Source organism: Rhodamnia argentea, chromosome 4, assembly GCF_020921035.1.
Source record: "Rhodamnia argentea isolate NSW1041297 chromosome 4, ASM2092103v1, whole genome shotgun sequence".
NCBI classification, from domain to species: domain Eukaryota; kingdom Viridiplantae; phylum Streptophyta; class Magnoliopsida; order Myrtales; family Myrtaceae; genus Rhodamnia; species Rhodamnia argentea.
The window spans coordinates 21,151,726-21,179,630 of record NC_063153.1 but is presented as its reverse complement, the minus strand read 5'-3'; the positions used below and the strand labels follow the sequence as shown (position 1 = coordinate 21,179,630).

At 41.1% G+C, this 27,905-nt stretch overlaps 1 protein-coding gene and 1 pseudogene across 6 annotated transcripts; both read left to right on the top strand.

Annotated features, from left to right (window-relative positions):
* Positions 1 to 21: 21 nt before the first annotated feature.
* LOC115740990 (ankyrin repeat-containing protein ITN1-like) lies at positions 22 to 27,905 on the top strand. Of its 6 annotated transcripts, none has more exons than XM_048277765.1 (3): positions 22 to 820; positions 26,682 to 27,393; positions 27,427 to 27,905. In XM_048277765.1, exons 1-3 carry the CDS (start codon positions 251 to 253, stop codon positions 27,492 to 27,494), a joined length of 1,350 nt encoding a protein of 449 aa, XP_048133722.1. In that variant the 5' UTR covers positions 22 to 250; the 3' UTR covers positions 27,495 to 27,905. The 6 variants fall into 6 exon arrangements, with proteins under 6 accessions (XP_048133722.1, XP_048133719.1, XP_048133718.1 ...); XM_048277762.1 differs by having other exon boundaries at positions 23 to 820; positions 26,682 to 26,885; positions 26,916 to 27,905; XM_048277761.1 differs by having other exon boundaries at positions 23 to 820; positions 26,682 to 26,906; positions 26,937 to 27,905.
* LOC125314756 lies at positions 9,880 to 11,040 on the top strand (annotated as a pseudogene).

Below are 27,905 nucleotides of genomic sequence, written 5' to 3'. Positions count from 1 at the left end.
AGCACCCCAGAAAATGGCCGACAGGCGAATCCCCACATACCCACAATAAAGCTCCAAGAATCATCACTTTATCTGACATTCTAGGACATTTGCGGATATTGAGCCAAAACTTGCGGATGAGAAAGATCTACCATTCATTTTTCGGTCTTCGTCAAGCCTACTGTGAAGGTTGACTTGGCTGTGATAAAATATATTCAAGTCTCCAAATGGAGGTGTGAGTATTCCAAAATCTCCTTTTAGAGATCCAAACATGGAGTCCGAGCTCTATGAAGCGGCCATGAAAGGAGATGTGCCATCTCTGCTTGAGTTGCTCACAAAAGATAGGCTGCTTCTCGACAGAATCATGGCTGGGAATCACACCGACACTCCTCTGCACGTCGCAGCCATGCTCGGGCACTTGGAATTCTTGGAAGAGGTCCTAGCTCGGAAGACTGAGCTGGCAAGAGTGCAAGATTCTCAGGGATTGACGCCTCTTCATCTTGCAGCAGCAAAAGGGTACCTCAACATAGTGGCAAGCTTGCTAAGAGTTAGCCCTGAATTATGTTTTGTCCGTGACAAATATGAAAGAAACCCTCTTCATGTCGCGGCCATGAAAGGCCATGTGGATGTGTTGGAATGCTTGGTTCGAGCAAGACCTGATGCAGCCCATAGTGTCGTTGAACATGGCCAGACAATCCTGCATTTATGCGTGAAGCATAACAGACAAGAAGCTTTGAAGCTTTTGATAGATAAATTGGGCAATGATCATCAGTTCATCAACTCGTGCGACGAATATGGCAACACAATTTTGCATTTGGCTGCTGCAGATAGACAAGCTAAGGTATGTTAATACAACCGAGCCTCTGAACTAGTCAAATTCAGCGAGCTTATTAAATAAAAATGGCAGTTCTAGGATATGTGAGTGTCCTAGAAATATGCGGAAGCTAAAAGATATTCATTTATAAATCATCTCAGGTCATGATATTTGAAAAAGAAGGAAGTCATTTGTCCAGATAATTAACTGCATCTTTAAACCTCACTCTATTTTCATACTAATTTTATCTAGATCAGAAGGAACGTAAAACTGGAGATAGCAGAAGAGATTCAACTAGGGATGAGTAGTCCTTTTGAAGGCATAAAATAAAATAAAATCGCAAGCACAGGACTGAAACACACTAATAACAAAGTTAATCCTGAAAAGTATATACTGCGGGGTTGTCTAGTTCAAACCTGACCCTAATTGGTACATTTTGTTGTTACTCCTCTGCAGACTGTAGTGTTCCTGACTAATAAAGGAGTAAACCCGAACCTTACGAACTCCAGAGGTTTCACAGCACTAGGCCTATTAGCACAATGCGAAAGCATGGAAGGAGCCACTATCGGTTCTGTTCCTCAAACTTTAGAGAACTGTGACCCATCCGGACGAACAGTCCATGCCGATAACACCACCTTGCATCCACCTGTAAGAGAGGAGAACAAGAGGGAAAGAAAGAGAAAGTGGCAAAACAGCATGCATAAGACGCTAATGGTGGTGGCGGCATTGGTAGCTACCATGGCATTCCAAGCCGGTACGGGCCCGCCTGACAAACCCGAAACGACAGATGAGCACTTGGATGGCTACAATGCTTTCATAGCATGTAACACAGTAAGCTTCCTCGCATCGCTTAGCGTCATTTTGCTTCTCATAAGTGGTCTTCCTTTAAAGCGGCGCCGGATCATCACCTGGATTGCAATGGTGACTATGTGGGTTGCGATAAATTTCACGGCGGCGACTTATGCCATCTCCATAGAACTCTTCACATTGGAGAGCAAACGGAATTCTGGAAATGCTACAGCTGCATTTGTGGTGCTGTTATGGGTTGGAGTGATGCCTGTTCTTCTTGTCCTGTGCCATTTTTTGCGCTTAATCCTGAAATTGGTACGCAAAGTCCTGAAATTCATCCGCAAAGCCTTGACAAAACGGAAGCCGAAGGATCTTACAGCTTTGTCCGAGAAGAAGTGCACTGAGCCATAAGGCCATGCAAGGGTAGATGCTATAGTACGAGTTATCCAGTGTGCCGAATTAGACAAATTATCTACGATACTTTTGAGAATGCATGTATGTGTGTATGTGATAGTGAAAACAATCGACATTTTAAGCGTGTTGAATCTATGTAAAAGAATGTTTACATGAATAATGCATGGATGCTTTATTTGTTAACAAGTATGAAACATATGTGTTAGGGAAATCCTTATGATGTTTGAAGATGGCAAAATAATCAAAGACCACTAATATGCTTATTGGTTGAGTAGAACCAGATGAAGATGCACAAGCCGCTATGCAATTGATATCCTAAAATGACGTTTAAGCTAATGAGTTCTCTCTCTATGGTGAACATGGCATGGGGTGCATAGGTGTCTAGAAGCCGGAGATACTTCGCTTGTAAAGCCTGCAAAGAGTACAAAACATTATTTGTGCAAAATTCTGTAGAGTCTCCATATGTAGACATGGCCGGTTTGGGCCCACGGTTCCATTTGGCCATGTCTATCCATATGGCTGTTGGTGCAGCACAAATTGGTCAGTTTATTATTTTAGTTTGCAACCTAACTTAGCCGGCAGGCTCGCTTGTCATTACTCTAATTAATCTAGTACACAACTCTGTTACAATATGGCATGGGAAGGACCTCCAAGCTGTTGAGAGAATATGCTCCGGACGTGAAGTCCGAAACACAGACCTCAGAGTGTTCGTACATCGGTCGCATAGTTCTCTAGGATGGACAGCAAAACCTCTCCTAGGATATAAACTGCGTGAATAGTATTTCCATGGACAGGTACTGTGCCGCCCTGGAAATTAGACCCTCTGTACAGAGACCGAATTCAATAAAGAAGATTAATATTGAATTCCGGTCGGTATAAAATTTCGGATCGTATGGACGTAAATGACGAATTTTGGACGATTCCCGAGATATCGATTAGTTTAGATTAGGTCTCGAAATCTCGGTCGTTGTGACTTAGAATTTATTTCCTCGCGCCCGAGCCTAATCTTGGTCGAGCCTAGCCTGTGAAAAGACCAAAATGCCCTCACTTCAGTGCGCCAAAAATACGTTCAGTTCCGATTTATCAAAGTACCATTTTACCCTTCAATAATTCACTAGAGTCCAAAATAATTCAAACCCTCCAAGTGGGCCCCATTTTTCTCTTCCACCAATCACATCCCCCACCCACTAGTAGTGGGACAACAGCATGCATGAGACGCTCTTGGTGGTAGCTACATTGCTAGCTTCCTTGGCATTCGAAGCCACTATCAACCGGCCAGGCGGCCTTAGGCAGGATGATTTCGTAGGTAAAGAAAACCATGCTGCGGGCGAGTCCATAATGGCAGACAAGTACCTGCATCATTACCGAAATTTCGTATCATGTAACACGATAAGTTTCGTCGCATCACTTAGCGTCATTATGCTTCTCATAAGCGGTCTTCCTCGAAAGAGGTATCGGATTACCACGTGGATTGTGATATTGACTATGTGATTGCGGTGACCTTTACGGCGGCTACTTATGCCCTATCTGTACATAAATTCACACCGGGGGAACAGTATTCCATAATTTCTGCATTTAGCCACACGATGTTGGCGTGGGTTGGTTTGATGGCTCTTGTTTTCTTGTACTACCTTGTTCGCTTCATCGTGAAGTTGGCACGCAAAGTCCGGAAATTCATCCGCAAATCCTTGACAAAACGGAAGCTAGAGGGTCTTATAGCTTAGGGGCTGTATATCGCTGCAAATGTGTTTGTCCCAGAAGGAAGTTCCCTGAGCTCTAAGGCCATGCAAGATTAGATGCTGTGTAGTATATGTTGTTCATGGTGCCGATTAGATCATTTAAGCTACGATGCAGTTGAGTATGCATGTAAGATTTTCATAATGTGGGCTTTTATTAATTGAGATTGTAATTACTGTTTTACCGTATTAATTTACCGTTTACGGGGTTGGTCTAATAAGATAAGATATAAGGATTCTTAATCGGTTTAATATGGGTTTGACATTGTGTGGGTCGAGTTGAGCCCCGCCCTTGATGAGAGTAGCTTGGCTGAAACTCTATAAATAGCGCTCCGGTTCCTCCTCTAACCCTAACGAACTCATAATAACCTCACATAAAGATCGCATACGGATTGGCCGCATTGAGGGGCTATCTCTTAAGCCAGGGATATAAAGAGTCATAGAGGATAAGATCTTGAGTATCGGAATATCGTGATTCCGCCTAAAGTAACGATGGATTTCAACCGTGTCAACAACTACGGATCCCAAATTAGGTGCACAAATTCCTTTAAATCATTACCGTGTTTCCAGATTCTAGTTGTGTTGATCCTAGGAATGCCGACATAAGATTTGTAGCGGCTTACAATGCATGCATGTGTATATGTGCTAGTGAAAACCATAAGTGTTTTATTCGGGTTGAATCTACACAAAAGATGGAGTTTACGTGCATCATGTACCAAAGTTTTACTTGATATGATTTCTGGCGGTTACCCAAGAAAAAGGAGAAATTTCGAACATGGTACAAAGTGAATTCATTTATTCAAAAGAAGTTTAAAAGTGGACTTTGTTTTCGAATAAGAGCTTGAAGTGGCCACTTGGTCTCGAATAAGGACCTGAGCTTGCCTAGCCGGTGAGCACATGCTTTTTCCAAAAGCATCGGAGGGGTGTTTTCGTGAAGAGAGGATTTTCTTCTTTCTTTTCCTTTCTCTTCTTCCTTGGTCGTCTTTTTCCTAGATCAGGCTTCCAGGAACTCCACCGCGTCCACCCGTAAAGGACACAGGCATCTCTACCCGCAAGAACGCCCTGAGGAGTCCATCCTCCACACCGGTGACCCAACGACTCGGACAATCCTCAGGCTGGGGTTGTCGAGGTCGGCCAGAGCAGGAGCTCAGGTTTTGAGTAAGACGGCGTCATTTTTTAGCTTCAGTTACTGATCGTCAACGAACCATTCCCTACGTGTCGAGTACATAGGTCATTCAATCCCAAATCTACAAGAGAACAACCATTAGCTCAACAATTCCAGCCCGAATGACACTTGTGGATTGTCCAAGTCGGTGCGGTCATTCGCCCGGAGGATGGACTGCTCGGTGCCTTGTTGCGGGTGGAGACGCCGGTGGTGGCTGTTGCAGAGATGGTCCACCCACCGCGGTTCCGGGGCTAATGTGGACATTTTTGTATTATTTTTGCATATTTTTTTGATTTTTTTTCTTTACTTTTGTTTTTGTTTTTGGAGTGAGGGCTGGTGGCCCTTGCCAGGACTGGACAACAGTGTCGCAACCCTTGCGGGCATCGATCGAGGGCCACAACGCCCTTGCTTGTGGCCAGCAAAGGTCACCGACCTCACTTCAACAAACAATAAAAAAAAGTAAAGAAAATGAAAGAAAAATGAAAATTTATTTTATTAAAAAATAAAAAAAATTGAAAAAGCAAAAAAAAAAAAAAAAACTCATTACCAAGGTTGTGGCCAAGCCTCACCGATGGCAGCTGCCACAAGCGCTAGGAAGTGCCAGCAGCAGTCGCCTGGCTTTCGCCGACCCTAGGCGAGGGTTGCCTCGGCCCTAGATATGGCCTAGCAGGCCCCCGATTCGAGGCCATAGACCATTCCCAGTGGCTTTGGCGGATGCTACCGCAAGGGTTTGGCCAACCCATCGGTGAGTTTTTTTTTTTTTTTTTTTACTTTTCAGCTTTTTTAAATCTAATTGAGCTTGTATTCATTTTAATTTTTCAATTTTTTTATGTGGCGCTTGGTGGGCGCCATTTGATCCCTTTATCAACCAAAAAAATTGAAATAAAAATGTGTTATATCATGAGAGGGATTGGATCTCTACTTTATGGAAACAATATTATCTCTTATGCCATTATTTCTATCTCGATCTTTAACTACCAGAGCTTTATAAATATTAGCCACGTATCTTCAGAAAGTAATAAAAATAAGACACTTCATCATTTTTGGTCGAGTCTTGTTGAACGAGTTAACGGAAGGACTTAATTAAATCAATTCGGCAAATTTTAAGACTTGATTAAAATTTATGAAAATTTTAGGACACAATTGTACTTTATTAACAAGTTTTAGTGACTTCCAGTGTACTTATCCCACATTTTTCATAAAACTCCACGAACAATAAATATAATCAGATTATTAGAGTTAGCCAAATTTACCATACCTTTAGGTCACCTTTAGGTCAATTACCAAGTATTATATCACCTATGATAGTTTGAGGTAATTTACTGTGTAAAAAGGTAATTACTAAGTGTAAGCATTCTCATGCGACAAAATGAGTAATTCTAAGTAGTAATTCACCTCATAAGCGCGCAAAGAGTATCCCTCAAACTTTAGAGAATCACGACCCATCCATACGGACAGTTCATGTTAATAACGCATCCTAAAATGTCCCTAGCGATGGGCACAGCTGCTCTCCCTCCTCCTGATGTCCGTTGCACCTCTGCCGCCAAAAGATTGAATGTCAAATTACAAAGATTTCGTGCCAACAATTTTTTTTATACACCAGTCATGTGAGGAAGAATTGAAACTTGCTCAAGCATTCTTTGCCGTGATTTCGTAATGCAGTGGAGCAAGTGATCCGGGTATGTAAGATGCTTAATTTTGCCACCTCACTTCGTTTTCTTGCTCTTTCTTTCTGGGAAAGAACTGAATGGGGCAAATTGATTCAGACTATTTTGCCTTTCCCTTCTCCAATTTATAATCATTTTATTTTTTCTGATCATACCACTAGGGAAATGAATCTTTGCATAGACCCACGAGATGCATAAAAATATATAGTATTTGAACAAAAATGGGCAATCAGAGAAACTGCTGCTTGCTCATTGTGCTTAAATTATTGCTAGCTCGAAATCATTTGCGACTATTTTGGTGGAAAGACTACTCGTAAACGCACTTATCACACTATTGCTCATTTTACGTATCGTCCTCACACAATTGTTAATTTGCCAAACCGTGGTTTCGATACCAGTTATAGTTTATGATTTGAATGTGCAGTTGTCCGTTTGTAGGATATATTTGGCGGAGGAGGACAAGGGGACAAATAGATAGTTGTATGGCAAAGTACCGAAAAAGTCATTGCATTTGTACCAATTCAATACTAATCCGTTAATTTAGTCCGAAGCTTTACTTTTCAGGCTCAAGCTCGAGTCATGTTTTCAACAGAAACATCCTAGGCAAAAATTATACTGTTGTTCACTTGTAACTATCTTCCCAACACACCCATATGGTAGAATAATTTCTCTGAAAGTGCTAATGCTATGGCTTATTCGGATTGAGGGAATGCTAGTGCAAAAATTATTCCTCACATGTCGATGAAATATGTTGCACGAAACAAGTAATCGAACAATAAATAGATAGAGCAAGAAAATAAATCGGACATGAGATGTACGTGGTTCGATCGTAGAGACTTACGTCCACGGGGAGAGCAGTAACGAATTTCACTATAGAACGAGCGATACACGGAGATTACAGACCACACTCAAGTCACTCAAATACTCTTAATATTTCTCAAGCCCCAATTACATCTAAGAACGCGCACAGTATTTAGCTCCCAATTTCTAGCGAAATAATCTCTCAATCTCGCAAAAGAAATTACACAAATCTAACCTCAAGATTTAATCGGCTTTGACACTTGAATTCTTGATGTAATTCCACGAACAAAATTCACGAAGAAAAACCCTTGCCAAGCACTCGACAAAAAAGGGCGCTTCCAGACGTCTTCACCTCAACAATGGCACATCAAGCACTCAAAAATAATTGGTGCTTCAAGGCTACGTGCTCATTAATTATCCCTGACTCATATAATGCATAAATATATGTCAACATAAATTCCCTTGCCAAGTCCTCCTCAAAGTTGACTTCTACATGCAGAAGATTTCCACGCAATTCCGTCAGCCGTCCAAGATTGGATATCTTTTCTTTCCTTGGCTAACTTTTAACTGAAAAGATATTATCCGTGGATTTCAAAACAAATTTCGTCCAATCTTGATCTTATCTCCACATGAAAATAATATCCATCATATTTAAGATTTATCTTTTAATTTCAAGATCAAGATATATTTAATTTTGAAATTTAAATTTGCGCAAATTTAAACTCGAGACATATTTCAAACAAAATACACGTCCTTTCAAAGCAATACATGCGAATGCGCACTTTCTCTGAAAGAAGTGCCCATGAGGTGATCTCATAACAAAAAGCATGAGTGGAATGGGGATGCTTTGCGTCATCCAAGGATGTCATTACTCCATGGGGACATGTTAGGTGTGGAAACTTGACCTGCATAGGACCAAATGGAGACGAGACTTGGCAGAAAATGGCCGACAGGCCAATCCCCACATACCCACGATAATGAAAAGCTTCAAGAATCATCATCACCTTATCTGACATCGAAGGACATTTGCAGTAACCGAGCCAAATAGTTGCAGATGAGAAAAATCTACCAATCATTTTTCGGTCTTCGTCAAGCCTACAGTGAAGGTTCTTGGCTGTGACAATCTATATTCAAGACTGCAATCATTTGTTCTTGAATGAAGTGATGTCCAGCATGGATATTTTTGATTCGTTCATGAAATTAAATTTTTCGCGAAAGCAACAACATAAATCTTTTGCGTAATTCATCTAGTCACGTGAATGATCAAAGCAATCAGAAATTTTGGCCCTTCAATCTTTGAGAATTTAAATGGAAGCAAACGAAGATCAACTCTCCTCATTGCAAGGCTGATGCCTCCGCATTGACCTTAAATTATGGCTCATCTGTAACCATCTTCTAACACAACCATATGGAGAACAATTTCTCCGAAAGTGCCTCGGTCAAATAATATTTCGGTCCGCATTCATGAACTTCATGTCCGGTCAAATTAATACACATGCTTGTGAGAATGAAGTGCTTTGACAACATCTTGCATGAATAGAGTATAGGGAAAAGTACAAATAAAATTTCTAAAATTATTACGTTGGTACTAATTTAGTCATAAACATTTCAATTGGACTAATTTAGTCTTAAAGTTTTTGTATTTCCGCCAATTCAGTCCATCCGATCAATTTTGACTGGAAATTACTAACATGAACATCGACTACCTTATGTAGCATACTCGGCGCTGACTTGGACAAATGTCACAATTCATTATATACATATATATATATATATCACAACTCTGGCCGGCGAGTTGAAAAAAAAAAGAAGGAAAGAAAAGAAGAAAAAAATAAATTAAACGAAAATAAATTCAATAAAAATTTCAGAAAATTTAAAAAATTAAAGAAAATCTCCATGTCAGCTCGATCATGCCATATAGGATGACCAACATCTATGTTAGTAATTTCCGGCCAAAATTAATCGCATAGACTGAATGGACACAAATGCAAAAGGTTTAGGACTAAATTAGTCTAATTGAAAGGTTTAGGATGAAACCGATACCAATGCAATAAGTTTAAAACTTTTGTGGTACTTTTCTCATGGATTATAGCTGCATTACATGATCAAGGATGTCAAAGTTTTGATAGAGACTATAATCACACCTGTTGAAGTTGCCAAGTGGCTTACATAACCTATGCCCTATCTTATCTGTTTATTGAGAAATACGTATGTGATTGTCCTTGATCTATAGTAAAAATAATAGTCTGTTTTGGGTTACAAAAAAAAAAAAAAGTAACAAGCAATTAAAAATTAGTATGGGGTCAACTCTTTTAAGAATTTATGACTCACAATATGATGTTACTCCGACAGTATTCTAAATATTGTTATGCTAGCAAAACCCCCATTTATATTACGAAAATTTTTATTTTTTTAGCCACAATAAAACTCCAAGAATCATCATCTTACTTGACATCCTAGGAAGGTGTGAGTGGAGGAGTTAGTAATCCTAAACTTCATTTTATAGAGCCAAACATGGAGTCCAAGCTCTATGAAATCGTCATGAAAGAAAATGTGCCTTCTTTGCTTGAGTTGCTTGGAAAAGATAGGCTGTTTCTCAACAGAATCATGATCGAGAATCGCACCGAGTCTCCTCTGCACATGCACATTGCAGCCATGCTCGGTCTTGGAATTCGTCGAAGAGGTCCTAGCTCGGAAGGCTGAGCTAGTAAAACAGCAAGATTCTCCGAGATCCACGCCTCTTCATCTTGCAGCAACAAAATGGTATCTTAACATAGTGGCAACCTTATTAAGAGTTAGCCCTGAAACATGTTTCATCCATGACAAATACAAAAGAAACCCTCTTCATCTCGCGGCCATGAAATGGCATGTGGATGTGTTGGAACACTTGGATCGTAGTGTCGTTGAACATGGCCGGACGATCTTATATTCATGCATGAAGCACAATAGACTGGAAGCTTTGAAGTTGTTGGTAGTTATCTTGGGCGATGATTAGTTCATCAACTTGAGAGACGAAGATGGCAACACGATTTTGCATTTTGCTGCTGCAGATAGACAAACTGAGTTGTGTTCATACAACCAAGCCTCTGCACTAGTCAAATTCAGTGAACTTATCAACCTAAAAAAAAAAAAAAAAAGGCGGTTCTAGGACAAATGGATGTCCTAGAAATATTCGGAAGCTAAAAGATCCTCCATATTTATAAATCATCACATGTAATAATTTTTTGAGAAGAAGTCATCGGTCCATATAATTAACTACAACTTTACACTTCATTTCATTTTCAGACTACTTCTATGTAGAATTTTTTTTTTGGTCAACTTCTATCTAGATTAGAAGAACATAAAAAGAGAGAGAGCAGATGCGATTCAACAAGGGATGAGTTTCCCTTTTGAAGGCATCAAATAATAGCCACAAAAACACTAGCACCAAAATTAATCTTGAAAAGTATACAACATGTGCTTGTCTAGATCGGACCTGACCCCAATTGGTACATTTTGTTGTTACCCCTCTGCAGACTAGATTTTTTTATTAATAAAGGAGTAAACCTGAACATTATGAACTCCCGAAGTTTCACAACACTAGGGCTATTAGCACAAGGTGAGAGCGCGGAAAGAGTCTCAAAGATTAAGGCTTCTGTTCCTCAAACTTTAGAAAATTATGACCCATCTAGATGAATAGTCTACGCGAACATGGTCGTCACCTCCAATCCACTAGTAGGAAAAGAGAACAAGATAGAGTGGCAAGACAGTATGGATTATATGCTAATGGTGGTGGCGACATTGATAGTTACCATAGCATTCCAAGGCGGTATGACCCCGACTGAAAAAATTGATAATCACTTGAAAAAGTACCGGTATTTCATCGCATGTGAATGTAATATTTCTCTAAATTGCACGTACATTGCAATCACGAGTATGCAATCCTGACCATAATTTACTTGCAATTTATGCAATATATGTGCCATATACGTGCATTCCATAAGTCTCCCTTAGGGTTATAGATGTTCTTCAAATCTGTAATCCATAAAGCATTTGGGGATTGTGAGTCTCCAAGCTTGCTTACCAAGCATCGCTTTGTAGAGGGTGATGAGATCTCCAAAGCCAAAGTCCCCCACAACCTTTCCTGGTCTTTAGAATTTCCCATCTTTTCGCAATGAAATCCTATCTTCTTGCAGCTGAAGTTACACAAGCTAATAACCGATAAAGACCCGTTTATAGATTGATGAATTCCCATCTTTCTTGTATATAGATCGAGCCGTTTGAAAATGGCTTTTGAAGTTATAAGTTACGACCCTATTGCTCATATCAAGCATCTTTCTAACACAATCCATAAATTTGAATGATCTTCGCTGAAGAACAAGGTAACGCGTGGGCTCGAATAAAACCATAGCAAGAGCTCTTGAAGTACACATGTAGTGTCTAGGAAATTGGGGGATGCATCAGGGGACCATTTGGTGGGACATTGTATGCATTTGGTCTATGCAAGTCAAGTTCACGCGTTCATATATGTCCATATTCATAAGAAAAGGAAAGAACTGGTGTTGATATTGATAAGAAAGAAAGATTAAGAGAGAATGGTATTTGTTCTCTAATAATGGTGTATGTAACAATGTACAAGAGGAGCCTTTATATAGGCTTAGAAGAGGTTAGGACCTTAGTGCTCTTCCTATGTGGGACAAAAGAGAAAGAAGAAATGCTTACAAGACTACGCTACAGGACTATATGTTCTAACATCCCCCTTCAAACTCAAGGTGGGTCAAACAACGAGAGTTTGGAAAGAAGAAATTGAAAGCGCTGTGATGTGAGAGCCTTCGTAAAACAATCTGCAAGCTGATTCTTAGTTCCAATAAATGGAATAGAAATGGTACCGGCTTGGAGATGATGACGAGTTAGATGACAATCGATCTCAATATGTTTCGTACGCTCATGAAAGACTGGATTGGCACCAATATGAATGGCACTCTTGTTGTCACCGTATAAAGGAGTGGGATCCCGAAGTGAAACACCCATGTTGGCAAGTAAGTGGCGAAGCCAAACAATCTCAACAGTAGTGTCGGCCATAGCACGACATTCGGACTCTGTAGAGGAGTGTGAGACAATATGTTGTTTCTTGGCACGCTAAGAAATGAGAGAATCACCAAGAAAAATGCAATAGCCGATTACAGATCTGCGGTCAATCACATTGGAAGCTCAAGTAGCATCAGAATATGCTCGCAACTTGAGAACAAAAGAAGATGGCGGAAATAAGGAACACGACAAAGTGCCCCGAAGATAGCGTATGATCCTCGGAGCGGTCGCATAATGAACTGTGCGAGGAGCAGCGACAAATTGACTAACAACATGAACAACATAGGCTATGTTGGGTCAAGAGATAGTAAGATATACAAGGCTTCCAACCAAAGTCCGATAGTGAGTCACATCAAAAAGAGGTTCCCCATCATCCGGATAGAGCTTCCGATTTAGTTCAATAGGAGTAGTAGCACTGCGTGAATATGAGAGAGCATCCCTGGAAAGAATGTTAGCGGCATACTTCTGCTGAGAAACAAGGATACCACGTGAATTGCGAGCAATTTCAAGCCCAAGAAATTAGCGAAGTGGTCCAAGATCCTTCATGGCAAAATGTTGCTGAAGGTGCCTTTTGGTATGCTCAATATGGTCACCATCATGACTAGTGATGACCATATCATCTATGTAGAGAAGAAGAACGGTGCAACCGGCAGAAGAGGTATGAACGAACATAGCATGATCAGCCTCACTTTGAGCAAAACCAACGGATCGAATAGCATCACTAAACTTCTCAAACCAAGCACGATGGGCCCGTTTGAGACCATAAAGTGCCCGTCGAAGGAGGTAAACCTGTCCGCAGGTATGAGCAAGACCAGGCGGAGGTTGCATAAAGATATCCTCCCGAAGATCCCCATGAAGAAAATCATTCTTCACATCAAGCTGAAAGAGAGGCCAATTGTGAGTTGAAGCAACAGCTAGCAAAGCACGAACATATGTCATTTTTGCTACGAGAGCAAAGGTCTCCTCATAATCAATACCATACTCCCGTGAGAAACCTCGGGCAACCGGACGCATTTTGTAGCACTCAATACTGCCATTAGAGCGGGTCTTAACCTTGTATACCAGCAGCAGGATACCAAGGATCGATCTGGAGGAAGAGGCACAAGCTCCCAAGTACCAGAACTCTCCAAAGTCGAGAGTTCCTCTAACATAGCTTGACACCACTTAGCATGCTGAACTACCTCGCGATAGCTAGTGGGTTCCTGTATAGCATGAACGTCAGCCAAAAAGGAACCAAACTCGGTAGAGTAAGAAGTAGCAGCAACATACTGGGTAGGCGGATGTCGATCCCGAGGAGGATTGCGACGTGGCTCGACAGGTACGAAATCGTTGAGGGTAGGTGGAGCGGAGGTGCAGTAGAAGGGATAGGCGAAGATGGGAAAGGTGGCGATATATCTGGATTTGAGGTGGAAATGGAGCAAGGAGGGTCAAGGAAAGGATTAACGGAGAAATCCATAAATGGAACAGGAGACGATACGGGAGGTGCGATGTTTGTAAGGAAGAAAGGGACATGTTCATGGAAGGTAACATTGTGAGAGATACGTAGATGTCATGCATTTGGGTCATAACAATGATAACCCTTATGCTCGGTGCTGTTACCCAAGAATGCACATGTGATAGAGCGAGCAATGAGCTTGGTATGTTCTATGGGTGGAAGAATGACAAAACAAGCGCACCCAAAAACTCGAAGATGAGTATAGCTAGGAGGACGAGAATGAAGGCGCTAAAAAGGGGTGTCTTGGTGGAGAACGGACGAGGGTAGATGGTTAATTATATGAACAGCTGTGAGAAGGGCCTCAACCAAAAACTCGGTAGGAACAGATGTGCCAAGTAAGAGAGCGTGAGTGGTCTCCAAAATATGACGGTGCTTGTGTTCAGCAATCCCATTTTGAGCTGGAACCCTAGGACAAGATAGCTGAGGAAGTGTACCATCACCGGCCAAAAGGGAATGAAAAACACTCTAGAGATATTCTCCTCCCGAGTCTAAACGAAAAACATTGATTTTTGTATTAAACTGGGTAGAAACCATAGCGAGAAAAGATTGATAAATGGAAAAGAAATCACTATGTTGACACATAAGATAGACCCATGTATAACGAGAATAATCATCAAGAAAAGAGACATAATATTTGAAACCACTCTTGGAAGATAGCGGGGTAGGGCCTCATACATAATAGTGAACAAGATTGAAAATAGCACTAGATCTAGAGTTACTGATAGGAAAAGGCTTAGTAGATTGCTTGGCCAATGGACGAATAGAACACAGAGGAAGACTACTAGAAGAAATGGGACCCAAAACGCCTTGTTGATGAAGGACAGTGAGACGAGAAGAAGGAATATGCCCGAGACCCCGATGCCATTGTGCAAGATCGAGGGTAGCCAAAATAGGAATAGGAATTGAAGAGGATGGAAGATGAAGATGCTGCATAATATAGAGTCCGTCCCGTCTACTGCCCTTGCCAATCATTTGGCCACTCGAACTATCCTACACAACGCAAGAGCTATCTATAAAGCTTATAGTACATCCAGCATCGGTAAGTTGTCCAATAGATAATAAATTAAGAGCTAGGGAAGGAACATGTAACACATCAAGGATGCTGAAATCTCAAGAGATGGTGAGAGTACCCGTTGGGTAGCCGGAAGAGGAAAGCCATTAACGGTAAAGAAATGTGCTGGATGCTTGAGCCCATAGAGCTAAGTGAGACAAGCAATGGAAGTAGACATATGTCTAGCAGCTCCTGAATCAAGTATCCGGGTAGCAGAAGTGTCACCCGAAGAAGGAGTAGCAGCAGCGGTTCTTCCAGCAGATGAAGAAGTTGTTGGAGTGTTAGAACCGGGAAAAGACCCGAGTAGAGAGGGACTCAACCGAGCAAGCTGGGCCTCAAGTGCAACAATACGGTCATCCGTAGAAGAAGAAACCAGAGTAACAGGTCAAGACAACGGAGATGTGGCAAAGTGCTGAATAGGACGCGATGACACAAAAAGGCATGAAGCATCTTTCTTCTTTTGCCAACAATGTGACTCATCATGACCAGGACGATGACAATAAGTACATGAAAGGCGATGAGAGCCACGAGTAGGCGTAGCACGTGGTGGAGCAACTAAGACAGTAGTGGAATAAAAAAATGCATAAGAGGAAAGCAGACCCAGACAAGTTTCTTCGGACTATAGTTCCTTAATAGCATTGAAGAGGGACGGTAGGAGAGCGATGAAGAAGCTGGCTGCGAACACCTTCATAAGGAGAGCTAAGCTTCATAAGGAAAGTATGCAGACGGTGCCTATCTTGAGTCCGAAGCCGAATAGATGGATCGTCACGCCTCAATTCTTAAATACGCGGCATCCCTACCAATTCGCATCAGGTCATAATGGATAACGTCCCAGGTACGCTATCGACCCACGGTGTTATAACACGCGTGCAGAAACATATAAATTCCCAATCAGATAAAACAACAAGGATAGTAAGATAGGATCAACCGTGATACTCAAAAACAAATTATGTATAAGCAGATGATGATTAACCCTATAGAGCTATCATCATATACAACCCCGCACTACGGGGTAGCTCTCTAAGAATATTAGGAAATGACTAAAGGTCGGGCGGGGTTAAGTTCTCATCTGCTCCAAAAGATACAACTCCGAAAACTACGAACTTCAACAATCAGCCTGAGGAGTTACGGTCGGAAGAAACTTCAACTATGTCATCGATAGCCGGGTCGGGTTTAGGATCGGGATCCATTATCTCGCCATCAAGGTTACCCACGAAACCAAAACGATCTCAGCATGGGCCAAAAATGCGATCGCCGTCACGAAGAACCCACGCTCCGAAGGGATGATGTACTAAATCCTCCATTCCCTCCTCCATGTAGATAGTCATGATGCATTCTTCTTAAAGCTTATTTGTGCCGGGTATCGGGTGGCGGTTAACCTGAATTTCTATGTGAGATGGGATCCCAAACCTAACCGGACGCGGTTGATTTGACATCTTTACCTTGATCCCGAAAAGTGAGAACCACAAAGGGATGAGATATAATCTCGGTGAGTCAACGCCTAAGCCCGGTTAAGGCGTTGATTTGTTCAAAACATCTTATCAATCACTCACATATCACAAAACATATACATATCAATCGGGCAACTTACCCATCGGGGTGCCACACATAAAGTAATGTGAACGTGGTATGTAGTCCCATCAATTCAAATCGACCATTAAGGCAATCAAATAATCATGAGGCAAGAAAGCATCAATCAGAACTTGGAAACCACACGAAGTCCATTTATTAACGATGATTCGCGTGATGGATACGGTTAAACCCATGCAACACAATGCTGGAAACCGTTAATACGATCCACGCAACACAATGTTGTGGTCGTCATCCGGTAAACCAGGCATCGTTCCATTTCCTCTTGGCGACGGTAACTACAAGCGATAATACAATACCCTAAGTAGGCATCCCTTTAAGGAGCATCGGTCCGTCACAAGCTGCGAGAGCTTGTAGAATGCTATTGTGTTGGGATGAAGTGGGCGAAAGAAAAATCACAGGCCCCGAACTAGTGCAACAATCAATAGAGGTTGTCAAGCTCATCGGAGATAAGTCGAAGACAGCTCAAAGTCGGCAGAAAGGCAACGCCGATAGAAGGCGTAGGCCTCCGGAGTTTCAGGTAGGCGACCATGTATTCTTGAAAGTGTCGCCAATGAGAGGAACGTTTCGTTTCGGTAAGAAAGGCAAGTTGAGTCCAAGATATGTTGGACCATTCGAGATCTTGGAATAGATTGGGAATATGGCATATCGTCTTGCGTTGCCGCCGAGACTTGCTCAGGTTCATAACATGTTCCACGTCTCGATGTTGAGGAAGTACGAACCCGACCTTGCTCATGTGCTGGTTACGAAGAGATTGAGTTAGACGAGCGAGCGTCGTATGTGGAACACCTAGTCAAGGTCGTCGGTTGGAAAGAGCAAGTGCTCCGGAACAAGACAATTCCGTTAGTCAAAGTGATTTGGCAGCACCACGGAAATGAAGAAGCTACATGGGAAAATGAGGAAGTTATGAAGCGTACTTATCCTTGTTGACACCTAAATTTTGCTTTTTCTTTAAATCAGTCATATTTCATAAAAATGAGAATTAACTTTAGTTCTCGCCAAAAATAATTTTCATGCATAGCATATTTTATTTTTGTCATGTATGCACCGCATTAGCATCGATCCGCCTTGGTGATGTGAGATTGACTTAGTTTGACGAGCGATTTGGGCGTAGATTGACAGGCAAATTCTTGAGTATTTGTGTCGAAAATTTGAACCAATTTTGAAGCTTATAATTTAGAGCAAGGCTTTAGTTTTAATATTTGATTAGTTATTAAAGGCGTAATTTAAGTCCAACAAATGCACAATGAGCCCATGTAATACATGAATTTCGGTTAACCTAAAGCACAATGGGCTTAGCCAAAATTTTTAGGGAAAAATAAATTAATTTGGTGCCATTTAGCCCCTTGGGACTTTATTCAAGTCGTATTTTGAGCCCTGGTTTATTTTGCAAAAATTGAGAAACTTTAGACCCCAAGCTTGCAACAATTTTCTCTATAAATACTAGCTTATGCTTAGGGTTTTGCAGGGGGGCCTTTCATTAGAAGACACGGCCATTTGGGGTTGAGAATACATGGCATAATTTTGTCGATGGTTCTTAGAGCGACGCACTGAGAAAATAGAGAGGGAGTTCGCAAGGTTAGGGGAAGGTGCCGGAGCAATACTCGAAGAAGGCACTCACACAAGACTCGACATATTGATCAAGGAAAAGCGGGTCCATAGAGAAGTCTTCCACTACTGCAATTCTCACCTCCAAAGAAGACGTGGGCACAAATCGGTCAATTTTCTCTGCCAGAATAGCACTTTGACAATGGAGGAAGAGAAAAAGGAAAAGGACAAAAGATTATTCTTCCCTTGAGTTAATTTTTTTAATATGTTTGAGCTCTAAATTTTGCAGTTTCTTGGTTGATGCTTCATCTTGGTCATTGCCGTTGGTCTATTCACAATGCCTCTCTCTTGATGCCAGCCTCGTCGACACATATACTGGTTTCCTGAGCGTGGACATGCGAGACACTCCGTCGCAGCCAACACGAGCTATTGCCCTCCCGAGATCCGCCTCTATTGTTGCCATCCCGATGCCACTGCTGTGCCGTGCTGATTAGCTGATGTTCAGCTTCTATTCCGTGGCGATTATGCTCAATTTGCTCACTGTTTAGTGCTACATTTTACTGCAGGTTTTTTATGGAGGTTTATTTGCTGTTTGTGGTTTGTTTCAGCTGCAAATCAAAGCCAAAAGGTGCAGTTTTTGGGTGGCGTTCACAGCTCGTGCGCCTGTAGTTTTTTTTTTAAAAGCAAAACGAGGTAATTTTTCTCACTTTTGGTTGCGAAATATGTCGTATTTGAGTATGAGTTTGCAGATGTTATGATTCCTCTTGATTTGACATTTTTTCCCTATCAAAAGATTGCAATATGGAACATTCTGTTAAACAAACATTGAGCTTCAATTTTTGATAATCAAAAGAGCAATCTTTGCAAGTTCAATCACCAATGTTCTGATTTTTATTGAAATTTTCGGAAAAAGCATTGTTTGAATTGAATTGATTCACGTTTTAGGAACAATTTTCAGAATAAAAAAATCCTAAATCTATATTAGAAAAAATCTTTTTTCTAATAGGCAACGTCTACGTTGAGTTGGATAACCTTACCCGTTGCCATTCGGGTATGACCCTCCAACTTAGTAAAGACGGGAAGTTAGCGAATTTGATCTTTTGCCATTTAGATCCGATTCGTAATCTTCATGAGCTGATTTTAGATTTGGGATACCTCATTTTTTTGAAAAAGTTGAAAGGCATGGATAGTCATGATCTTGTTGATTGCTTTTCCTTATCTTGATTGGAATATTGTAGATGGATAATATCTTGATTTGGTTTGCCATATATTGAAAATCCCTAAAGATTCTAGAGGGATAAGGTTTCTTAGAAACCCTATCTAGCTGAAATTTTTAGGAAGATAAGGCTTCTTAGAAAACCTTATCTCATTGAACTTTTAAGAATATAAATCAAGATAATGAGATCTTCAATTTACCATCATGTGACAAAAAAATTCAAAAGGAAAGAGCATAAAAATCATATCATGCATATCCATGCATATCCATGCATATCTTGTGCGTCGTGCATTATCTCATTTTTGGTCATCAATATTTGCATTACATATCTTGCATATCTCTTGCATATCGAGTCATATCTTGTCATATCGTGCATATCTTGTACATTTTGTACCATACAACACATGTTCTCTTGCATATCTCATGTTTTACATATTTCATATCCGCATACCATATTTTTCGAAAATCTCATGTTTGCATATCATTGTTTTTTCTCGTATCATATTTCTTGGTGTCTGCATATTTGCATAACTTATGTTTGCATCTCACATTTGCATATCTAATGTCCGCATATCCCATGCTCGAATCTCATGTTTGCACATCATGTCATTAATATGTTATACGTTTTTGTACTGTATCGTGTCATGTCGCATGTTTGCATCTTATATGTCAAGTTTGCTATATTATATTCTCTTTGCCATTTAGATAGTTTCCATGTCATTCATGCATACATTTAAACAAGAGAAGACCTAAAAATCACTCCACTCTTTGAACTTTGAATTGATTCAATTTGAGTTGCTAAACTTATGATTTTCATGAAATTTAAGGTACCGAAAAGGCATTAGTTTTAATTGACTAATGTAACCAAGTCCCCGAATACTTAATCTCCGATTCGTAGAAGTAAAGTAGTTTTCCCGCTATTTTGCTTAGGTTCCTAATCAACCTACCAAAAATGATTAGTGGCGACTCTGAATTTTAAATCATTTGAATTAACCAATGTTGCGATTTGGTAGGGCTTGGGAGAGTCCGTATTAGGTTAGTTAAATAATTAACCTGATAATTCATTAGCCTAAAAATTAATTTTAGGTCGCGACAATCCCGATCTTTTTGAGGAAATGTAATCGTAGTTAAATTTCGGGGACGAAATTTCCTAAGGTAGAGAGAGTTGTGACGTCCCGAAAATTTGACATCCATTTAGTAGTAGAATTCAATTATGGAAAGATTGTGAATTCCAGTTTGTTGCTCGAAATTGAATTTCTAAGGATTAAGTGACGGAAATTAGACGTGGTGGTGGTGGGCGATGATGCGCAAAAGCCGTTGGAACAGTGGCGGCAAGGCAGAGGCAAAAGTGGCAACCCGCGATGGCAAAGCAGGGCAGGGGAGATCATGGTCCGTCGAAGGCGCTTGAGTGGGCTCGTGGGGTTGTCGACGGCGATGCAGCGGTCCTAGGGTGGTGGTGAAACGACAGAGTAGTAGCAATGGTGATGGTGATGGTGGTGTGCGGTAGTGGGGTGGTATTAAAGAAACAAAAAAAAAAAAAAAAAAAAAAAAGGGAAGAGGAAAAGGAGAGAGTCGGTTGTGCGGGGGGGTTTACGTGGAAGAGAGAGAGAGAGGAAGAGAAAAGTTGCCGCCTTTGACCCAGTGGGACGGGATAGAGTGGGCCCCATCTCATTTATTTTCTTGTCTTGGCATTCATGAAGACCTAGGGGTAAAATCGTCATTTCCTAAATTAACCGGGGGCATTTTGGTAATTTTGCAACCAAAGGTGATTTTGTCATCCAACAATTCGACGGAGGGTAATTTACTCCAATCTTGGGTCAATTTGGTCAAAATGAGGCTCGGGCGCTAGAATTCCCATTTCTACAGCACGACGACTAAATGATCAAACCCTAAACTAATTCGATCGACGAATCGAGAATTTTCCAATTTCCGTCACTTAATCATTAGAAATTCAATTCTGAGCAACAAACTGGAATTCACAATCTTTCTATAACTGAATTCTACTACCAAACGGAAGTCAAATTTCCAGGGCATCACATGGACACTAAGTACGGTTCAAGCATGTCGGGTAGAGAACATGAGCAAGAATATCCAATTGACTTCGGAGGGAATGCATGTAATTATAGAAGTCCCGAATAGAGCGAGACCCTTGTGTAGTACAATAAATCTTTTGCTCTAACCGATAGACCCGAATGTCCATAGTCTAAGTGAACATCTCGGGGAGCCGATCCCATAAACGCTTTGCTCCAAGAATATGAGAAAATTGCGGGTGAAGAGTAGGATCAATAGAGCCAAAAAGAATAGCCCATGCCTTTAGTTCAGAATCTGCCCATGCTCGAATTTTAGTGGTACGCTTTGCAACCGCCTCGGTTGATGAATCGGTATCCTTGAGAGCATCGGGACAAAGACGGAGACCCTCCTCATGCTCAAATAAATTGCGATAAACAACTGCAGCCATTACCGATGGTTTCAAAATGGAATAGCTGGAACCATCGAGCTTGACATCGATGTGGTCAGAATCGCTCATGACGATCAGAAAAAGAGAAGAAAGGCTTGGGTTAAGGTGCGAAAGTCGATCGAAAGGATCGGGAAGTAGGAAGCACGGATAAGAAGCGCGAACAAAGCCTCTAGAGAAAGAGAAACAAAGTATATAGGCACGAATAAATGGAAGCTTGACTAGGGCAAGCAAGAATGACGGCTCAATAACCCTAAACTCATTGTCTTAATTTGATGCGAAAGATCCAATTTATGGCAACCGCAAAGCATACTTTAAAAAACAATGAGCTCATTGTCTTAATTTTTGATGCGGAAGATCCAATTTATGACAACCGCAGAGTATACTTTTCAAGACAATGATCTTGGCTCTAATACCATGATAAGAAAGAAAGATTAAGAGAGAATGATATTTGTTTTCTAATAATGGTGTATGTAACAATGTACGGGAGAAGCCTTTATATAGGCTTAGAAGAGGTTAGGAGCTTAGTGCTCTTCCTATGTGGGACAAAAGAGAAAGAAGAAATGCTTACAAGAGGGAAAAGTACATTAGAAGTGCTATAACTTTCGTACAACGTTCACTTGAGTGCTATAACTTTCAAAACGTTCACTTAAAAGCCATAATTTTCAAAAATCGTTCACTTGAGTGCCATGTTGACGTGGACGCCGGAAAAGCCGACGTTGCACGCCGAAAAGGCGATGCAGCACACCGAAAAAGTTACTGTAGCACTCAAGTGAACAATTTTGCTCTGATGTAGCACTCAAATGAACGATTTTTTAAAGTTATGTCACTTAAATGAACGTTTTGAAAGTTATGGCACTCAAGTGAACGCCGTACATAAGTTATGGCACTTCTAGTGTACTTTTCCCCTACAAGACTACACTACAAGACTATATGTTCTAATAGATATATCCCCGATTGTTCGTCGAAATTTCCTTAGAGAATGCTGGTCTTTGATCTCAGCCATTCATGTCTAAGATCGTCGCAGTGATTCTTGACCAACGTGACACGGACCAAATGGAGACGAAACTCGCCGAAAAATGGGCGCCATCACCTAACCCGACATAGGCTGCGTTTGGAAAGACTTTTGGGAAAAGCCTTTGGTAAAATGCAAACGCCTTTGGTCCGAAGGGATTTGGTGAAATGCAAAAGCTGTTTGGTAAACTATAATTGAAAAGTGCCTTGAGAAAGGCTTTTGGGAAAATGCTGTTTGGTAAATATACATTTGAAAAGCCATTTAATATAACCTATTTAGATTTTTTTATTTTAATTTGTTTAAAATTGAAAAAAGAAAACAATGATTGCCACTATTGTACGTTTGCATTGAGAATAATGTGATACGGACGTACGAACACATTTATAAATAAAAAAATCATATCAAAGTGGACTTTTTTCGCAATTAAAAAGAGTATTTTCATTATAATAAATATAGTCACATATGCATCGATACAAGATTTACGTTATTATTGAAAATTACAAGCATCCTAAAATATTTACTAAACTCATGGCTATTCGATCACGTAATCATTCCATGTCAGAAGATAAATTACCATTTGAAGCACTAGTCCCCTCATTTACATCATTAAGGTTAACTAAATATCCATAATCAAGATCCAAATTAGCTCTTGCAAAATGTGTATCATTGAGTTGGGATCCTTCACATCGTACATCCTTCCAAGCTTCTCCTTAGGCTTGGCCTGAGATTAAAAAATAAAAAACAAAACACAAGGTTGCAAACCAACAGCTTTCAGTAAAATTAATTGTGAAATAAAACAATCAAACATGCAAAAAGAACCTACAACAACACTGAAGTTTGTAACTTCCAAACTGTGGTTACCTTGGAAAAATTGGGTGTTCCATAGTGCAGAACATCAATCACCTACAATGCAAGGGGCAAGGCATCAGCAAATAAAGAGATATTACCTTCTCTTTAAAATATCACACAACAAGAAGATCGAGGATCTGGTTCTTCCACTTAAATTGTGAAACAGGATACTGCAAAATCCAACTCAAGGGCTAAAACTAATGCTACAGCAAGCTGCTTACATGAGGACCTTGATAAAAGGAAAATTTTACCTCAAATCAGGTCCAACAAGTATTTGCCGCATTGGTCAATGAACCTAAACCTCACGACACAGTGTTCTCCATTTTTGTACCCAAAGTAAAGAACTTCAAATCTAAAGTCTCTTAATGACGCTGGAAACAGAGATAAAATCAACCCCCGATAGCAAATTCGCAACTACTTCAAAGGATTTTCCACCAATTCACCAAACTACAAACCAAGAGCCATAGACATTGATCCTAACAATTGCTACCTTCAAAGAAGTAGCTTTATATGATCACAACCAACTCGGATATCTCTAAACGGTTCACACATCTCCTGTGGCTTCTCGGGAACATGCTCAATATGAACAGAGGAAGAGTAACTGTGGGGAGTCGATCATTAGTCACACATAGGCATTTGTTTACTTAATGCTAGAAATAGAAACTACATGCCGACCCTTTGCAGGATCAACAACATCCAAAACGAGGAAGCAACACTCATTATTATTGTTCAATTCCCAAAATCTTGCAGGATATCGTTCTAATCTTGCAAGATATCTCGGTAGTGAAGCATTCAGTTTATGCATGAGGGGACTTCTATTTTTCCATTTATTTTTTTTAGGAGGACAGTGAGGAACAGAGGCTTCTTCTTCGCTTTCTTTCCCATTATCAACTCGAACTGATCGCAAACGAACTGCTAACTCTAAATCGAAATTTGAAACTCAAAGCAAAAAAAATCGCAAAATTGCAGAGCAAACACCTAAAAAAAAGCAACTCAACATCTGCAACTAATATGCTAATACCATCAATGCATGATTAGTTAAAAAAGGGAAATCCCAATTTGTCGAAACTGAAAGAGACATCAAAATCAACACTAACAGGAACGAAATGAACAAGAAATTAAACCTACTGTGCAAACAATTCAAATCCACTAATAGATACTTCCAATGAAAGTTCGAAACGGTGCTTACGAGAAGCTGGTAGGACGAAGCCGCCTGTAGATTGTGGGACACGATCGGTGATTCAATGTGAAGGGCAAACGAAAGGTGTGTAGGGCTAGTGTGAAGAGCTCGTGGGGGGAGGTGGGGTTCGAGCATCGGCTAGTCTTCTCAGTCTCGCTCCAAGCGACAAGAAGCAGAGGGTAGAAAACGAAGCCTAACTACCAGATCTACTCAATTCTCCAAAAATGAGAGAGAAAACGAAGCATGATGAAGAATCGTTCGAAGCGTCCACGACGAAACTCACCAGAAATGCAAGCGAAATCCGGAGGATCAGAAGGATTTTGAGACAGAGAGCGAGCGATGGAGTGAGGACAGAAGCAACACGAAGAAGAGATGAGGACGACGACAGCTTCGGATTTGGTAAAACAAAGAGGCAGATTTAGGGTTTCTATTGGAAGGGGCAAACTTGGAATCATAAAAGATATTTGAGGGCAATAACGGCAAAATAAAAAAATTATTTACTGTTCTCGGCAGCATGCCGAGAATGCTAAAAGCCAAGGCAGCTTCAAGGCTGCCTTGGGCTTTTGGCTTTTTGAATGCTATCGTTGGCCTAAAGATGTTTTCAAAAAACTACCCAAACACCAAAACTTTGGCCCAAGGGGCTTTGGACACCCAAAGCCCCTTGGAATGCTCTTCCCAAACGCAGCCATAGTAGGACACCACTGCGAACTGAGCCACATACTTGCAGATAAGAAATATCTACCAGTCAACATCCGATCTTCGTCAAGCGTACCGTGAAGGTTGACTTGGTTGTGAGTCTTGAGACAACGAATATTCAAGTCTGCAAATGGAGGAGTGAGTATTCCGAAACTCCCATTTTAGAGAGCCAAACATGGAGTCCGAGCTCTACGAAGCCGCCCTGAAAGGAAACGTTGCTTCTTTGCTTGAGTTGCTCGGAAAAGATGAGCTGCTTCTTGACCGAATCATGACTGGGAATCACACAGAAACTCCTCTGCACATCGCAGCCATGCTCGGACACTTGGAATTCGTGGAAGAAGTCCTAGCTCGGAAGGCCGAGCTGGCAAGAGAGCAAGATTCTCGGAGTTCAACACCTCTTCATCTCGCGGCAGCAAAAGGATATGTTAACTTAGTGGCAACCTTGTTAAGAGTCGGCCCTGAAATATGTTTCGTCCGTGACAAATATGAAAGAAACCCTCTTCATGTCGCGGCCATGAAAGGGCAAGTGGATGTGTTGGAACTATTAGTTCGAACGAGACCTGATGCCGCCCGTAGTGTCATCGAACATGGCCAGACAATCCTGCATTTATGCGTGAAGCACAACAGACTGGAGGCTTTGAAGCTTTTGATAGATATCTTGGCCGATGATCAGTTTATCAACTCTAGGGACGAAGATGGCAACACAATTTTGCATTTGGCTGCTGCAGACGGACAAACTAAGGTATGTCCATACAACCAACCCTCTGAACTAGTCACATTCGGTGAGGTTATCAACCAAAAAGGCGGTTCTAGCAAATGTGAATGTTAGAGAAATATTCAAAAGCTAAAGATATCCATTTAGAAATCATTACAGGTTATGATATTTGGAAAAGAAGTCATTGCTCCAGATAATTAATTACAACTTTACGCTCCGCACTTTCTTCATACTAATTTTGTCTAGATTAGAAGGAACATAAAGCCAAAGATGGCAAAAGAGATTTCACAAGGGATGAGTTCCCTTTCCAAGGCATCAAATATTAGCCACAAACACTACAGGACTGAAAACTACTGGTAGCAAAGTTAACCCTGAAAAGAGGTTTAGTATTGTTCAGGCTTGACCCCAATTGGTACATTCTGGTGTTCATCCTGTGCAGACTATACTCTTCCTGACTAATAAAGGAGTTAACCCGAACATCACGAACTCCAAAGGTTTCACGGCACTCGCCCTTTTAACACAAGGCTGCAGCATGGAAAGAGCCTCAGAGATCACGGATTCTGCTCCTCAAATTTTAGAGAATCACGACCCATCCAGACGAACAGTCCATGCGAGTAACATGGTCACTGCCTTCCGCCCACCTGTAGCTGAAGAAAACAAAAAGGAAAGAAAGAGAAATGAAGAAAAAAAAAAGGAAAGAAAGAGAAAGTGGCAAAACAGTATGCATAAGACGCTAATGGTGGTGGCGATATTGCTAGCTACCATGGCATTCCAAGCCGGTATGACTCCACCCGGCGGCATTTGGGACAATGATTTCGAGGGCAATGCAAATCATACAGCGCATTTTGCGGGTGACTCCGTGATGGCTCAAAGGTACCCGGGGCGGTACAAAGTTTTCATAGCATTTAACACAATAAGCTTCATCGCATCACTTAGCATCATTATGCTTCTCATAAGTGGTCTTCCTTTAAAGCGGCATCGGATCTTCACGGGGATTGCGATGCTGATTATGTGGGTTGCGATTACCTTCACGGCGGCGACTTATGCCATCTCCATATTAGTATTCACACCCGACAACGGAAGGAATACTGCATACGAAATAGTTGGGTTTGCAGTGCTGGCATGGGTTGTATTGATGGCCCTTCTTTTCCTATGCCACCTTTTACGCTTAATCCTGAAATTGTTGCGCAAAGTCCTGAGATGCGTCCTCAAACCCTTCAGAAAGCGGAAGCCGCAGGCTCCCATACCTTAGCGCCTGCATTTAGCTACAAGTATGCTTGTCCCAGAAGAAGTCCAATGAGCCCTAAGGTCATGCAAGATTGGATGCTAAACATAGTATTTGCTATGCAGTGGGCCGACCAGACAAATCATCTGCACCTGGATGAAATAAAAATCGGATTCATGTAACAGTAGTACCGATAAATGTCCTAAGTGTGTTGAATCCATGTAAAAGATTGGGTCTACATGTATAAAGGATGGATGTTTTACTTGATTTGATTTGTCGCGGTCCGGTTACCACTAAGGGAAATACCATGGCAGTAGGATGTGCTGAATTGGTCCGTACAGAACATGACATTGGATGTAGAGTCAAAACATATCAGCCATGGAATGATCTTCTGTGTAACCGAGCTTGTTAAATTGGTGATTCACTGATGTTAAGGAA